The sequence below is a fragment of the Perognathus longimembris genome, chromosome 7, assembly GCF_023159225.1.
Source record: "Perognathus longimembris pacificus isolate PPM17 chromosome 7, ASM2315922v1, whole genome shotgun sequence".
Taxonomy (NCBI): domain Eukaryota; kingdom Metazoa; phylum Chordata; class Mammalia; order Rodentia; family Heteromyidae; genus Perognathus; species Perognathus longimembris.
In genome coordinates, this window is record NC_063167.1 from 25,191,443 (window position 1) to 25,208,796 (window position 17,354).

Consider the following 17,354-nt stretch of genomic DNA (forward strand, 5'->3'; position numbering starts at 1 on the left):
GCCTAACAAATGAGGGCTTTGAGTTCAAATGAAGATTATAAGAGAAAATGTGAGCCAGACACAGGTGTCTCCTGTCTACAATCCTAGCTGCTCAGGAAGCTGAGATCTGAGGATTACAGTTTGAGCAGGAAAGTCCATGAGACTTTTGTCTTCAATTAACCACACAAGTGGAGCCATGGCTCATGTGGTAGAGTGCCAGCACTGGGTGAAATAGCTGAGGGGATCCAGACCCTGAGTTCAAGTCCCAGTATTGGTATAAACCAAAATAAATAAATAAGAATTCAGGCAGAAGCTAAATGTGGTAACTTGTGCTGTAATCCCAATTCAGAAGGCCGAGACAGGACAATCAAGAATTTGAGGCCATCCTGGGCTGATTCTGTAACTATGAGTTCAGGCCAGAAAGCCTAACTTGGAGGATTTCATATGTTTGGCCATGTACCTCAATATGCAAAATAAAGGGATGATGGTGAAGGAAAGAGGAAGATTAATTATGTGGTACAGGCATACCATGGGAAGAAGCAAAGTAAGCATGTCGGCCCATCTTCCAGGTACAGACATGAGCTTTAGGTTTAAACAGAGGAAGAACTGGGGCAGGGGAGAGAAGTGTAAGTAATGAAACAGGCCAAGGGTGGCCTGGCTGACCATTATTTCAGTTTTGGCTCTGCTGGGTTTCCAGAGACATGGTTATCCCTGGTATCACCTGAGGGGAGCAACCTGGTGTGTGCTGAAGCATCCCTCCCATTAGAGCATTCCTCCCACTCCAGGTGCAGCCTCCTCGTTTATTTGCCTCATCTGTGAGGCAATTACCCTCATTTGGAGATGTCTATCCTGTGGGACATCCTGTGAGATACTGCTGGTCCTTCCCTTGGAGGCTGTTTTGGTCCCTTGTTATAAAGATGTAATCAGTCAGTCCTGTCCTCTCTGGATTCCAATATGGCTGAATTGACTTGAGAAAGAAGGACTCAGAGCAAAGAGAAATACAATATGGCAGCAGGGATGTCAAGCTTTTATGCTGCTTCCGTGTAACTTGTGGGCCCACAAAGGAGTCAGTGCTTTAAAGCCAAAGTAGGATTTTCTTTCAAGTTGTATTATTATTATAGACGTGATGTACAAAGGGCTTACAGTTACACAAGTCATTTCTTTTGGAACAATGTCACCTCTTCCCTCTTGCTCTCTCCCAGTTTCCCTCCCATCCCTACCCACAAGTTATATAGTTCATTTTCAACATGATGTCTAGTAAATACCACTGGCAAAAGCAGTTTATAAATACCTGTTATAGCTTCTCTTTGAACACCTAGCACAAAATTTGGCACCTGCACTGAGTCAATGCTTAATTAATGCTAGATGAATGGGGAATCATCCTCCTGAAGCAACTGGAAAGTGCAGGCTGGAGGATCAGGTCAGGACTCCAACAGTCATGATGGTAAGAAATTGTTCTGGCCCCTCCAAGCCCAATAAACCAATTAGGAAATGGGCAAAGGAGTTAAAGAGAGACTTCACAAAAGAAGAGATAAACATGGCAAAGAAACATATGAGGAAATGTTCAACATCCCTGGTAGTAAAGGAAATGCAAATAAAAACAACCCTGAGATACCACCTCACTCCAGTTAGAATGGCCTATACTCTGGACTCAAGCAATAACAAATGCTGTAGGGGGTGCGGGGAAAGAGGAACCCTTCTCCATTGTTGGTGGGAGTGCAAATTAGTACAACCACTTTGGAGAACAATATGGAGGTTTCTCAAAAAGCTCAATATAGACCTACCCTATGACCCAGCCATACCACTCCTAGACATCTATCCTGAACAACAGGTCTTAAGATATCAAAAAGACATTTGTACTTCCATGTTTATCGCTGCACAATTCACAATAGCCAAAATATGGAAACAACACAGATGCCCCTCCACAGACGAATGGATCCAAAAAATATGGTACCTATACACAATGGAATACTACATAGCGATTAGGAATGGTGAAATATTGTTATTCGCAGGGAAATGGTCAGAACTTGAACAAATAATGTTGAGTGAGACAAGCCTAGAACACAGAAAACAAAGGGGCATGATCTCCCTGATATATGACTGTTAAAATGGGGTGATGGAGAGACAGTAGAGACCAGGTCTGTGAAACCAAAAACTGCTTGTCAAATGGTATTTCCCACAGGATTGGGTCAGCGACCCAACATTATGTAACTAAAACCAAACAATTACTCAACATATAAAGGTCAAAAATTGACCTCTCAGTGGAATACAATAGCTCAAAAGCTATGTATGTACGTTCATATAAGACTACTGTCGACATATTGTCTAATATAGACATTACATTTAAAGCCCTAGGCGAATTTTCTTGGGCGTAGGCCACGTGGCTACTGTATATGTTCTTGATACATTGTATATTGTATATATGTCTACCTGACCTAGGGAAGGGAAAGAAAAACAGGGTGTAAGATATCACAAGAAATGTACACACTGCCCTACTATGTAACTGTACCCTTTTTGCACAACACCTCGTAAAAAAAAATTTTGTTTAATTAATAAATAAATTACAAAAAAAAAAGAAAGAAATTGTTCTGTAGCTGGGCACTGGTGGCTCATAATTGTAATCCTAGTTCTTCAGATGGCAAGATCTGAGGATCATATTTGAAGTCAAGAAATTTCATGAGTCTTATCTCCAAATAACCACTAAAAACCAAGAAACGGAGCTATGGTTCAAGTGGTAGAGTGCCAGCCTTGAGCAATAAAGCTAAGGGACAGTGCCTAGGTCCTGAGCCAAGCCCCAGTACATACAAGCACACATGCACACACACACACACACACACACGCATACACATATACACAGAAGTTATTCTGTGCCCTTCCAAGACCTTAAGGGCACCCTGCTCAGATGTTTGAGATTTGAGATTCCAAGAATGCTTGCTTCTGAGGGCCTGGCCTTGGTTGGGGAGGGGAGGAGAGCCCTCAGTAGGCCTAGAAGATGTATGGAAGGAAGCCAGTGATTTCTAAGTGCCTGTCACCTCTATCAGCCCCCCAAATACGCAAGGACAAAGACTTGATCAGATTCATTTCCATGTTCCCAACAAAACCCGAGCTCTTCCCAGAACATAGTATTCCTCAGTAAAAGATTGCTGAAATGAACTGAAGCCCAGTAGTTCAAGGTCACTGGTAGGCTGCCAGCTACAAAGTTCTTGGCAAATCTCACCAGTAGCTCAATCCTAGGGTAACACAGTTGTAACTACAGACGCAGCCCTGGGATTCACAGCTGAATGTCCTAAATCCAGAAACTTCCGGAAGCTCCAACTTCTAACAGCTTACAGCATGAATAATTCAGAACAGGCCTTGTGGTCAGATTTGCGAAGGGCATTGAGGTGGAAGAGGAAAACCTTCCAAGGTCTTCTAAGCAGTGGGTGGATCTTCAGGCTTCTTAGGTGACTTGGCAGCCCTTCTCATGAGCCCTGGCAGCTGGCACTAACTACTGAGACCCTGCCCACTGCTCCTGGCAGCCGGGCAGAGGTTCACTTTCATGCTCAGGCTCCTTGTATTCGGCCAAGGCTTTCAGCCCTAGCTGCTCTCTCACCAGGGAAGGGCCCTGGCCCTCATTTCTAAGATAAAAATGACTGTCTCATGCCTCTGTACCTCTTAGCTTTTCCCATAGGAACCTTAGTGTTTAAATTTTTTATTTAAATATATATGTATGCGTGCATACATGAATACAGCCTTTGGGATGAAATCTGGGGCCTTGCTTACTCTAAACTAGTGTTCTGTCACTGAGTTACAATCCTAGTCCCTAAAACTTATTTTTAACTGAGGAAAGTTACATGTAGTCAGCATTTACAATATAATGGGTGGGGGGGGGGTAAAATGGTTACTGGGGTTTCACCTCAGGGCTTTGTACTTGCTAAGCAGGTTCTGGTTTGTGTTTTGGGGAGATAAGAGTCTCAGGGTGTCACTATGTAGCTCATGCTGCCTGAACTCATGACCCTTCTGCCTCCACATCTCCAGTACTGGAATTATAGGCATGCCACACTATCCTTGGCTCTCTAGTTGTTGTTGTTGTTGTTGTTTGTGCTGTGGATCAAACTCAGGGTTTCTGGCCTTCCAGGCAGATGCTATACCATTAAGCTATGCCCTGAGGCCGATCATGATGTTTTTTAAAAAATATATATATATGGTATAGAATCACTAAATCAAATTGCAATGTATTACCTCATGTCATTATTTTGTGTGTGGTGAGAATGCTTAAAATGTACCCTTTTAATAATTTTTAAAAACATGCAATTTTTTGGGGCTGGGGATATAGCCTAGCGGCAAGAGTGCCTGCCTCGGATACACGAGGCCCTAGGTTCGATTCCCCAGCACCACATATACAGAAAACGGCCAGAAGCGGCGCTGTGGCTCAAGTGGCAGAGTGCTAGCCTTGAGCGGGAAGAAGCCAGGGACAGTGCTCAGGCCCTGAGTCCAAGGCCCAGGACTGGCCAAAAAAAAACCAAAAAACAAAAAAAACATGCAATTTTTTTTTTTCCAGTTCTGGGCCTTGGACTCAGGCTCTGCACTGTCCCTGGCTTCTTTTTGCTCAAGGCTAGCACTCTGCCACTTGAGCCACAGAGTCACTTCTGGCTGTTTTCTGTATATGTGGTGCTGGGGAATCGAACCCAGGGCTTCATGTATACGAGGCAAGCACTCTTGCCACTAGGCCATATTCCCAGCCCCAAAACATGCTATTTTAAAAAATAGTACTGGGGTTTGAACTCAAAGCAAGTACTCTACCACTTGAACCAACCCTCCAGCCTATGCATTATTTTTTTTTAATTTAGATAATACTTTATTAGTTTCTGTAATCAAATCCATGTGGATAAAATTTTTATTTTATTATTATTAAGTAATTGTGCGTGTAAGTATTCTGCTTTCTGGCTAGCTCGTTTTTTTGTGTTTCTCATTCTTATTATCATTTTGCCAGTCCTGGGACTGGGTGCTGTCCCGGAGCTTCTTTTGCTCAAAACTGGTGCTCTACCACTTGAGCCACAGTGCCACTTCCAGTTTTGTTTTTTGTTTTTTGAGTGTTTATTGCAGATAAGAGTCTCACAGACTTCCTGCCCAAACTGGATTATACATACCATCCTAAAATCTCAGCCTCCTCCTCCTAGCTAGGATTACAAGCATGAGCCTCCAGTGCTCAGTGCACTTATTTTTATTATCTGTTGTTACTATGTTACACAATAGATCTCAGAAACTTGTCCCCTAACTGAAATTTTGTATCTTTTGGTCAATACATTCTCTTCCTCACCAGCCCCAGATAACTATTCTCTGCTCCTATGAGTTCAATTCTTTTGGACTCTACTTAGCAAGGTCGTGTGACAGTTGTCTTTCTGTGCCTGCCTCTTTTTGTGATGCACTTTTCAAGTGAGTCCATATTGCTGAAAATGAAAGGACACCCCTTCCCCCATTTTTTCAGTCCTGGCTTGAACTCAGGGCCTGGACACTGACCTTGAGATCTTTTGCTCAAGGCTAGCACCCTACCACTTTGAGCCACAGTGTCACTTCTGGTTTTCTGGTGGTTAATTGTAGATATTGGTCTCATGGACAGCTGCCTGGACCCGCTTTGAACCATGATCCTCAGATCTCAGTCTCCTGAGTAGCTAGGATTACAGATGTGAGCCACTAATGCCCTGCATTTTTTTTTAAGGCTGAATAATATTCCATGATTAAGGAACTTAAGTCTCATAGGAACTTAAGAACCAGACTGCAGAATTCTCTTGGTCTGAAGCCACTGCAGGTTTCTAAGGAGAACATATCACAGAAGGAGCCGGCACTATTAGCTCAATACAGTTTCAGTTATAGTTGTGGACCCCCAATATTTCCCCAGAAGACTCAGAGGTACCTGTGGTCTAAAGAAAAGAGCCTAGATTCATTTCTTGGCTTTAGGAGGGTGCAGAGCAATGTTTATAGTGTGAGATTTGGCACCAGATAGGCCTGGACTCAAACACCAGCTCCAACATGAGTTTCCTCTGTAGGTTTTAGTAAGTTGTTTAGCCTCTCAAAGTCCCTGTTTCCTAATTTGTATAATGAGGATAATAAAGATAGCTATGACAGAGAGTTTGGGGTATGGGTCAATGACATACACAAAATGCCCAGAACATTGTCTAGCACTTAAATGTTTTGGTAAATGGTGCTTCTTTCCTTTATTTATTGTGGAAGAATGTCTGCAAACCCTGAAACCCAGTAGGCAGAGAACCTCCCGTCCCCTATCCATTGTTGGTCCATGGATGATTCAGAACCTTGTAATGTGTGTGTGTGTGTGTGTGTGTGTGTGTGTGTGTGTGCACGCGCATGCATGCGCAAGTATGTGTTTGTGTGTATATGCTCTCACTGCACACATTGGCCTACTTACTGTGCATGCTGCATGTAGAACCCAAGGTCTTGTACACACCAGGTAAATGCTCTACCACTGAGCCACACCTCTTGTCCCTGAGCCTCATTACCTTTGCCAGAGACTACTGCAGTAGTCTTCCTATGCAACCATCCATATGAATCTTATACCAGCCTGTGACTTACTTTCCCCATTGTTACTGTGTTTTTTAGACAAAATCTTATTTTATAGCAAGTTGGTCTGGAACTCTTGGTTTTCTAGCCTCTACCTCCTGAAGTGCTGGAATCACAGACATGCATCACCATGCCTGTTTCACTCTTCTACTTTGGTACCTTCTTTGGCTACTCAAATTGCAAATTTTAAGGGCTGGGAATGTGGCTTAGTGGTAGAGTGCTTGCCTAGCATGTGTAAAGCCCTGGGTTCGATTCCTCAGCACCACATAAGCAGAAAAAGCCAGAAGTGGTGCTGTGGCTCAAGCAGTAGAGTGCTAGCCTTGAGCAAAAAGAAGCCAGGGACAGTGCTAAGGTCCTGAGTTCAAGCCCCAGGACTGGCAAAAAAAAAAAAATTTGCAACATTTAGGCCAAATTTCTTAGCTTGAACTTCAAGGACTTCTGTAAATGCTCCAAACAAGCATACCATACCCACCCAGTCTTCCATCATTACAGTAAAAAGAGCACATGATATAGATTAAAAAAAAAAAACAGGGCTCCAGTCCTGGGCTCACTTTAACTCTTGATGTGTTTGAATAAATCATCTAGTCTTGGTCTACTTTTATAAATGAGAAGTCGCAATGCTATTCCCCGAGTTGCATTGTAATTCCTAGTTCTCTTGTTGGACTGCAAGCTCAGTAGAGCCCAAGGGCAGGGATCCAATGTGTCTTATTCTCCCTAGCATGGAGCGGAACACATAGCAGATGTTCATTTGTGCATTTCGTTAATGGATGAATGAATAAGGTTGTGAAAGGTACTGAGGTTTGAACTGAGGATCTGGACACTGTTCTTTAGCTTTTTGCCTCAAGGCTAGCATTCTATTACTTGAGCCACTTCTGGCTTTTTGGTGGTTAGAGAGAAAGGTCTCAGGGGACTTTTCTTCCTGGGTCTTTCTTTGAAGTGCAATCTTCAGATCCCAGCCTCCTGAGTAGCTAGGATGACAGACAGACATGAGCCTCCACAACCTGGCTGAGGATTAAATTTGACACCTCCCAGGTAAAGTACTTTGCAGGTTAGCAGGAGACATGCCCACATGGTAGTTGTTTCTACGCAGGTTATCAGTGAAGTTGGAGAAATGTCCTCCCTTTCTGGACATACTGGTTTATCTGTACCATGAGAGGCAAGAAGGCACTCCTGGTTTATTTTCTGTACCATCAGCTCATGCATGCAGGAGTTCAATAAATGCTATGTCAATGGATGATACTTCTGAGATTCTACCTGGAAGTGGTTATGTTTAATCCAAGAGTGTGAATTCCCTCTTCAGGCCTGGTCCCCCTATTCCATTTATTCCCGGGGAAGATGAGCCCTCTCTGCATTCAGTTCCCGCGGGGCCCCAGGAGTGGGGACCCAGTGAGTTTAGGGGCAGTGGGCAGGGGGGGAGGGGCTGGCAAGGGTAATTCCAGAGCATGGGGCCGGGGCAGAGGGACAGCCGGCGGCCTGGGGCCGGCGGAGAACGGCTCCCAGGAGGCAGGCCGGGCAGGCTGGCCAGGGTCAGCGCGCGGCCGCGGGGCAGGGGCGGAGAGGTCGGTTGAGCAGAGGGCGGGGAATGTGGGGTGTGAATTGGCCCTGGGGACACCAGTGGCCTCCAGGAAGGAGCCGGTAGTAGAGACTTAGAGAGAGAGGACCGCGGGGAGCACGAGAGGACGCAGGGTCAGCGCGGAGGGGGGCGCGGGGCGCGCGGCGGCGCGGGGGTGGGGTGCGGGGCGGGGAGCGCGCGTGGGGGGCGGGGGGCGGCGTCGGCGCTGGGGGTGGGGTGCGGGTTGGGCGGCTGCGCCGGCTTCGCTTCAGCCGCTGCCGCTAGGGCGCGGGGGGCGGGGGGCTCGGCGCCGCGAGCTCGGCCATTGTGGGCGCCGCTCCCCTCCGCTCCGCGGTGCTCCCCTTCTCGGGCTCCAGCCCCGGGCGCGCCCCGCTGCAGCCGCCGGCCTCCTCCTCCGCCTGCTTCCGCTCTCGGGGTAAGGCGCGGGCGCGGGATGGGATCCGGGCTCCCTGCCCGGTGCGATGCGCGGGGTGCGTGGAGGCGGCTGGGGTGCGGCGGTGGATCGCGCGGGGCGGGCCGCACCCCAGCCCGGGGCAGGGGCTGGCGGGGGTGACCGGCGAGGACACCGGGGCTGTGCCGGGCCCCGCACCTGCAGTCTCCCGCGACCGGCCGGCTGCGGGGATGGCGTGGAGCTGGGGCTTCCCGGGCGGGCGCTGCCCAGACCAGAGGGAGGCGTGTTTCCTGGGAAAAGGAGGCGCTGGTCCGTGCGCAGACGGCCGGGGGTCCTGCCCGAGCGGGACGCTCGCTGCCCGGCTGCAGGGCTCGGCCGCTGGCCCTTGCTCCCCTGTCGGTCCTCGGTCACGCGTCCCCGCTCTTTGTCAGCCACGCGCGCGCAGCGGGCACGCGGACCCACCCCGCGCCGCCGCCGGCTCGCGGCGCCCCTCCCCCGCCGTGGGGAGGGGGCGGAGGCCAGGTGGGGAGGGCCGCGGCCGAGGGGCGTCAGGTCAGGTCCCCAGATGGCCTTGGCCAGGGGCCTTGCGGGGGGGGGGGGGGGAGGGGGGGGAGGGCGGGAGTGTGGGTGCGCGCTTCTGTGAACACGAGATGGATGGAGTGACCTGGGTGACTGAAGGGTGACATGCGAGGCCACAGGCCAAACAGGTGTGTGTGAGGGGCCGGAGGCCCGGCCGGGCATTGCTGAGGAGGGGCCGGGTCTCCCTGAGGTGGCCTCGCAGGAGCAGGAGCGGGCCTTTGTAGTAAAATGGGCGTCTAGGAAAGGAATGGGCGGCTCTGACACGAAGCAAGCGGTCTGAGAGGAGGAGCGTTTTCCTGCCTGTGCCTGAGGTCAGATGGAAGCACAGCCTGAGTTTCCTGAAGCCTGAGGCTGTCCCTTCAGCCCCTGACCTGGCCTGAAGGGGAAGGTGGGCACCAGAAGGTAAACGTGGGGATAGGAACCAATGCTAGGATAAAGGGCAAGGCTGTGCTAGGCCCTGAGCCCTCTCCTTTCTACCTTCTGTGGCTGGATCCCAGCTTGATGTTTCAGGGCAAGAGGACCCACAGAGCTCCTGGCACAAGGAGTCGCTGGCAGGGCTATTCTGTCTCTTCCTGGCTGGGTCCTCCTGCCCCGTTTGATGTTGCGTTTATTATTTCTTAGTTCTGTGTTTATGGCGAGCATCCATCTACCAGTGACCCAGGACTGGCTGTCTCTGTTCCTTGCTGCCTCCAGGCTGAGATTCCCAGAATCTAGAAACTCTGCTAGAAATCCATGGGGTCCAGCCATTTAGTCCAGTTTCCCCGCCTCCACTCAGCCCTTACATGCAAGTATTCTCCTTAAAGGGAAAGTCAACAGCTCCTGATCTTCTGGACCTTAGAGCTGAAGTGAGAGCTAGTTACCTGGGCTGTGTTTGGGGCCTGAAGGAAGGCTGACAGCTGAAGGTATGCGCCATCTTGGCTGTGGTGGAGCCTTTAGGGTGGTGGGCCATGAGTAGCAGATGGTTCTGGGAGTGAGCTTGGCCTGGTTGGGGGAAGGTTGCCCAGTCTGGCTGGTGGAGTCCAGCTGGCTTCAGAATGATTGTGCTTCCACTCAACTCCCTCTACTCACTAAATGGCCAGTATCATCTCCTCCACCCCATGCTTTACAACTTATTCCCACACAGACCTTGCAATGAGCCAATGGATATTTTATCTAACACTTGCTATGTGCCATCCATGGCACCAGTTCATTTTACTATGTTTTTAAAATGTCCTCTAAGGTGGAATATCATCTCCATTTTGCAGATGATGACACCGAGTCTCTGAGAGGTGGAGTGATTGCCCTTGATTACACCAATTGTAAGTGGCCAAACCAGAATTTGTACATAATTGTATCTACTGTACTTTAAGTGTAGTACTTTATCCAATTTACCTGATGGAGAAATCCAGGAATGTGTGTCTATTATAGAGCACATACTTTGTTTCCTGTCTGCCATTGAGATTGTTTTAATTTTTCAAAAATGCTTTTTATCTGTTACCTCATTTGTTGTTTTTGGTCTAAGACCAGAACTCAAACTTGGTACCTGATGCTTTTGCTCATTGGTTAGTGCTCTACCAACTGAGCCACGCCTCCAGCTTTTCATTTTATCCTTATAGCCTTTCTTGAGGAATTAAAAAAGTTGTTATTATAAAGCTAATGTACAGAGGGGTTACAGTTCTCATAAGTCAAGTCATGAGTACATTTCTTTTTCTGGAGGAGTTTTTTCCTGGCTAGTTAGAGGTGCAGTCTTGAAGACTTTTCTGCTTGGGTTGGCTTCTGATTTTGGTCTTCTAGATCTCAGCTTCCTCAGTACCTAGGATTACAGGTATGAGACTAATCCTATTTTTTTAATACTATCCCCAAACCCCAAGAATGGTTGTATTATCATCATCATTTTGCCAATGAAAAGCTGAGATTGAGATTGGTAAAGGTAAAATCAGTGGCAGAGTTAGAACTAGAATCACAGTTCCCAAGTCTCAGGGTGCTCTGTGTGAACCTTTCTATTCACATTCATTTTCTTTCCTCTAGATCCCTCTTCCTGGATTCCCAAGTCCTCTTGCTGCAGCCCCTGCCTGGGCCATGTCTTCCTCAGATGAAGAAACGCTCAGTGAGCGGTCCTGTCGGAGTGAGAGGTCATGTCGGAGTGAACGGTCTTACAGGAGCGAGCGGTCCGGGAGCCTATCTCCCTGTCCCCCAGGGGACACCTTGCCCTGGAACCTGCCCCTGCATGAGCAGAAAAAGAGGAAAAGCCAGGATTCCGTGCTGGACCCTGCAGAACGAGCTGTGGTCAGAGTGGCGGGTAAGAAAAGTCCCCCACAATAAACTGGATGCTGTGGGTATGAGGGAAGGATGGGCCATCGTACTTGGCGTATGCTGGTGGGTAGAGAACCAAAAGGTCCTTAGGACCAACTCAGCAGCTATCTAAGTTGTTATTGCTCTTGTAAAGATCCAGGAAAAGCTTGAAAGAGAAAAACTTATCCCCAGATGCTACTATGACTCTGTTCTCAATCTATATCTCCTTCCCTTCAGTTAGTTTGACCAGTTCCCTTCATGGCCTGTCCACCATAGTGCTCTGACTCTTCACTTACTCTTTTCTTCTTTCTTTTTAAAAAAAATAATTTTAATTTTTTATTGTGTGTATGTGGTACCAAGGAGTTGAACCCAGGGTCTAATGCATGCTAGGCAAGCATTCTACTACTAAGCCACATTCCTTGCCCTGCTTATTTACTCTTTTTCATTTTGGTGATACTGGGGCTTGTACTGAGGAACTTGTGCTTGCTCTGCTGGTACTCTACCGTGAGCCACTCCTCCAGCTTTGCTTTTGGGGATGTTATTTTAGAGATGGTGTCTCACAGACTTTTTTCTTTTTTGGCCTAGGCTGGCTTTGAATTATGATTCTCCTGATCTTGCCCTCTTGAGTATCTAGGATTACCAGCTTGTTACTTTTATATTGGAAAGGTTTGTTTTTTGTTTTTTTTTTTCAAATCACATCTCAGACTTTATAGTTATTTTTAAAGGCCATGTAATATTTCATGACTTTCTACATCTTCCATAGTAGACAGTGTTACAGTGAACAACCTGTTTAAGAATAATTTTTGACTTCTGTTGTGTTATTCCCTTATAAGGAAGTCCTGGGGAAGCTGGTTCCACTCCTTTTTTTTTTTTTTTTTTAGTTCCACTCTTCTTGCCTCCTGACAGCATGCACACCTTCTCCTGTGACTCAGTGTGGGATTGAGGATTGTTTCTTTCTGTGCCTGGAGGTGCCCAGTTCTCTCCCACCAACCTAGGCAGTATTTATTTATTTATCTATTTATTTAATTTATTGCCAGGACTGGGGCTTGAACTCAGGGAGGCTGGGCTCTGTCTCTTAACTTTTTTGCTGAAGGATGGTACTTGAACCATAGCTCTACTTCTGGCTTTTTGGTGGTTAGCTGGAGATAAGCATTTCAGTCTTTTCTGCCTGGGCTGGTTTGAACTCAGATCTCAGCTTCCAGAGTAGCAGGATTATAGGCATGAGCCACTGGCACCTGTCTTGGCAGTGCTTATGAATACAGGCTTTGGAGTCAGAGAGGTAAGATGCTAGACTGCTCCCTGCCACTGACCAGTCTGAGCTCTTATCCTTTCTGAGTTTCAATTTCCTTGTCTTATGAATGTCCCTGTGCAGGGATACCTTGAGGATTAGATAAGATCAAGTGCAGAAAGCCCCTGCATGGTTTTGGGTTCAGTAAAGGCATAAATAGCTCTCCCCCCCCCCACCCGGGGTGTGCTCAGCATCTCAGCACGCATCCTCACAGCCCAGGGAGAAAGATAGAGCAAGGTTGTGGCTAATTCAATGATGTCACTGGCTTTCAATCTATCACCAAGGCCTGTCCTGAAGTATCCTTTGTGTCTTTCAGATAATGCACCCATTCCTCTACTTTATTATCTCTCCCCTGGACCTTCCAGTTAATCTCCTAACAGTTCTCATCCTCTCAGTTTTGTTACCTTTCCTCCATAGGACTGACAGAATATTTTATTCTAAAATGCAAACCTCAGGGCTGGTGATATGGCCTAGTGGCAAGAGTGCTTGCCTCGTATACATGAGGCCCTGGGTTCAATTCCCCAGCACCACATATACAGAAAATGGCCAGAAGTGGTGCTGTGGCTCAAGTGGCAGAGTGCTAGCCTTTAGCAAAAAGAAGCCAGGGACAGTGCTCAGACTCTGAGTCCAAGCCCCAGGACTGGCCAAAAAAAAAAAAAAAAAAAAAAAAAAGCAAACCTCACTCTATGAGTGGACTGCTAATAAAACAGGTTTGGTTCCTCATTGCCTGTGTGGAGTCAGGACGTCAGCATAAACACTCATCCAAATCAGATCCCATTTCTACCTGTTCTCCTTTACCAGCTGCCACCTCTGTGCCAGCCCTGTGACAATGTACTGTAATTTGCCCTTCAGAGGTATGCAGCTTGCAAGATCAAACCTCCAGCCTTTAATTTTCTTCTCTGCAAGATACTGGTAACCCCTCCTCCTCTTTTAAGTGCCACCTCCTCTGTCCCTAACATCCCCGACAGTGCCCAAAGCTTCCTCCTCCACTCTCACATTCAGACTCTCCTCCGTGTTCCTTTGCACACTGGAGCAGTTACTCCCCAGGGAACCCATCACTCCCTTGGGACTGTGAGCAGTTTGGGACTGTGACTTGCTTACGGGTTGACCCCCAGTGACTTATACAGGGCCTTGCGTGTGCTAGAGATCAACCAATATTGAATGACTGAGCAGAAAGCAAGGAATGTTTAGAGGATAATATGTGACAGACTGTGATCCAGGAACAGGCAGTGGGCTCTAAGAGGAACTTAGACAAGGAGAGGGTTATTGTGGGCTTAGGAATTGGGAGTGGATTTTGGCAGGGGTGAGCTCCATCATGGTGGAACCTGGCAGGTTACAGTTTGAACTCCTGGTGGGCAATTAGGGATACCTCAGAGGAAGTCTCAGGCCCTCCCTTTGAACATATAGCATCTGCCAGTAACAGTTTCAGAGCTGTCCATAGGGTGCCAGGAGGGCTTTACTTGTCCCTAATCTTGAAGGGCCGTGACTCAGGGGCCTCTGAGTCACAGACCTTCCAGTCTCTGAAAGGCAGAGTGGCTGCTTCCTTCTCCCTCCCCTCCCCTCCCCACCCCTTCCATCCCTTTCTTTTTGCTGGTACTGGGACTTGAACTCAGGGTCTTGTGCTCTCATTTGACTTTCTCAAACCTGGTGTTTTGCCACTTGAGCCATACTTCCACTCCTGCTTTTTGCTAGTTAGTTGGAGATAAGAGTCATATTTGTCTGCCAGGACTGGCTTCAAACTTTGCTCTTCAGATTTTCAGCCTCCTGAGTAGCTAGGATTACAGGGCTACATTCTCTCGCCTACCCTCCATAAGTTGTGCTCATTTCTAGATTGCTTTGTGATGATTTCCTCTTCCTCCAGTCCTCCTGGAGGAGGCCTTGCTATCTAAGATTCTGAGTCTAGGTTAAAAATTGAGTGGATACAAGGGGCCTTAATTCCCAAGCAGTGTCTCAGAACCCTGTCTGGTCAGCTGAGAGAAGGGCCAGGTGACTGCTGGGCTGTGTTTCTGGCATGGATGCTGATCTTTGCATCCTGACACTGCTGAGTGTCTGTCTTGAGGAGGGGGCTGGGCCAGTGAAGCTGAAAATGGGGAGATTGCCATGGTTAAAAATAACTGTGTGCTGCAGTTGGGCGTGTTTCTTTCACAGGAGAGAAGCAAGGCAGCTGAGACGAGGCGGGACTGCTACTTTAGGGTCTGGCTAAAGTCTCCGTGTGGTTTTAGATTCCGCCAATCTGATGAAAAAGGCAGCCTTGCCTCTGTGGGAACTCCTTCATGTAGGCGCAGAAGGGGCATGGCTGCAAAGCCCTGGATGCCCTGAAGTTCTGTTAGCAGATCTTTCCTTCTGAGAGGAAATGAAGTCAGGCTCTCACTGGAAGCCAGCTGTGGCCTGTGCAGTTTTCTCTTTCCTCTGGGTCTGGGTTGTGAAGCTAAGTGGGGTGTCAGGATCAGCTTCGCTAAATACAGAGACTTCCTTTTCCATGGCTACCTCTAGTGTCCTGAGCTTGAGAGGCCTGATGTGGGCACACTGCGGGTCACCCGTGTCAGAGGAGAATCCACATATATCAGTCTGCAGAGTCAAGACTCCACACCTGCTACAACGCTTCTTCTTCCTTCTGTCTCTCCATTTTCATCCTTTCCTTCATTTACTTCCTCCCTCCTCATCGCCTGCCCTATTTTTTTTTTAACTCCCTAAGCCTAGCCACACTGAAGTGTTCCAAGCGTTACTTAGGACAATGCTTCGCTTCCGTTCATCAGGCTTTTGGCTTCTGCAGTGACTCTCTAATGATGCTATGAGCTAGGCAGGACACCTGCTAGCATCTGAGGCCTTAAGGTTGTTGCCTGTCATCATACAGGATTGGCAGACACAGATCTTCTAACTCTAAGCACATGGCACTTTTCATTCCTCAGGCAACCAGGCCAGTCTCCCTTTTCTGCCTCTTCGGCAGGGTGTGATGGAAAGACTTGCTCTCCAAAATCACTTGAGAGACCTTTTGGTCACTTCTGGGAGAAGCCATGCCATCTGGCCTATGGGGGGAAAAGGAGAGGGGAGTGAGTGACAAAGATGGAGCATTGGTTCTTCCTCCTTCCCAGGCTATTTTTGTTGAGTATAAGAAGTAATATCCTGGGGCTGGGGATATAGCCTAGTGGCAAGAGTGCCTGCCTCGGATACACAAGGCCCTAGGTTCGATTCCCCAGCACCACATATACAGAAAACGGCCAGAAGCGGCGCTGTGGCTCAAGTGGCGGAGCGCTAGCCTTGAGCGGGAAGAAGCCAGGGACAGTGCTCAGGCCCTGAGTCCAAGGCCCAGGACTGGCCAAAAAAAAAAAAAAAAAAAAGAGTAGGAAGGAGAGCAGGAAAAGGTGATATTCCTGGAGTCTGTAGGGAATGGATGAAATACAGGGTGCAGGATAGGTTTACAACTGCACACCTCTAGAGGGCATCACTCACGTGTGTTCCATTGTAGATTTGTATATTTACTGTGAGAAATTTCCTGCAGATGGCAGAAAAGTCTCTAGTTTCGGCTTGGGCAAGGATGGGTAAGGATTCACCATCTAACCCACCAATCGGATTCATCATCTAACATCCATATGCAAGCTCTGCTTGGTTTGTTTTTGTTTGAAAAAAATTATTTTTTTTTCTTTTTGCTAGTCCTGGGGCTTGAACTCAGGGCCTGAGCCCTGTCCCTGAGCTTCTTTTGCTCAAGCTTAGCACTCTACCACCCACTTGAGCCACAGCGCCACTTCCAGCTTTTCTGTTTATGTGGTGTTGAGGAATCAAACCCAGGGCTTCATGCCTGCTAGGCCAGCACTCTACTGCTAAGCCACATTCCCAGCCCCTTGTTTGAGTTTTTTTTTTTTTTTTTTTTTGGTGTTTTTTTTTTTTTTGGCCAGTCCTGGGCCTTGGACTCAAGGCCTGAGCACTGTCCCTGGCTTCTTCCCGCTCAAGGCTAGCACTCTGCCACCTGAGCCACAGCGCCCCTTCTGGCCATTTTCCATATATGTGGTGCTGGGGAATCGAACCGAGAGTTTCATGTGTTGGAGGCAAGCACTCTTGCCACTAGGCCATATTCCCAGACCCCTCGTTTGAGGTTGTTTTTTTTTTGGCCAGTCGTGGGCCTTGGACTCAGGGCCTGAGCACTGTCCCTGGCTTCTTCCCGCTCAAGGCTAGCACTCTGCCACCTGAGCCACAGCGCCCCTTCTGGCTGTTTTCCATCTATGTGGTGCTGGGGAATCGAACCGAGAACTTCATGTGTAGGAGGCAAGCACTCTTGCCACTAGGCCATATTCCCAGCCCCCTTGTTTGAGTTTTTGAGACAACAGCTGGCTATGTAGTCTAGGTTGGCCTCAAACTTAGGATCTTCCTGGCTCAGCCTCCTGAATGTTGCCCAGCTCCTTCCTGTTCTTGTCATTAATATTTAAAAGATAGCTGAAGATGTGGTTCTTTCTTATGGAACTCAGGATAGAAGCCAAAGATTAATTACATCCTCCTATGCATTGTGGAGCCTAGGAGCACAGGATCTCAGGCTGGATGGATCTTCTAGTTAAGCACCCACAGGATTCTTTCTTGAGAACCCTCAGAAGGTGTTGCTGAAATAACCATACCAATAGCCACTCTGTTGGGGCCTCCCCCAGGAAGCCCTCTTTGACCTCTCTAGGCAGACAGCAGTTTTATCTCTCCCCTGCCCTTATCAGTTTTATATTAAAGTTTTCAGTTGC

General features: G+C 47.9%; 1 protein-coding gene across 5 annotated transcripts in view; it reads left to right on the top strand.

Moving 5' to 3' along the window:
* The first annotated feature begins 10,321 nt into the window (after positions 1-10,321).
* Positions 10,322-17,354, top strand: part of Macf1 (microtubule actin crosslinking factor 1) — a 357,403-nt gene continuing 350,370 nt past the window's right edge. For 2 of the 5 annotated variants that reach the window (XM_048350958.1, XM_048350967.1), the window contains exons 1-2: positions 10,322-10,375; positions 11,085-11,355. In XM_048350958.1, coding sequence (XP_048206915.1) covers positions 11,136-11,355 — 220 coding nt within the window. In that variant the 5' untranslated portion in view covers positions 10,322-10,375; positions 11,085-11,135. The remainder of the gene's footprint in view (positions 10,376-11,084; positions 11,356-17,354) is intronic. The other 3 variants (XM_048350965.1, XM_048350966.1, XM_048350964.1) reach the window with 2 other exon arrangements.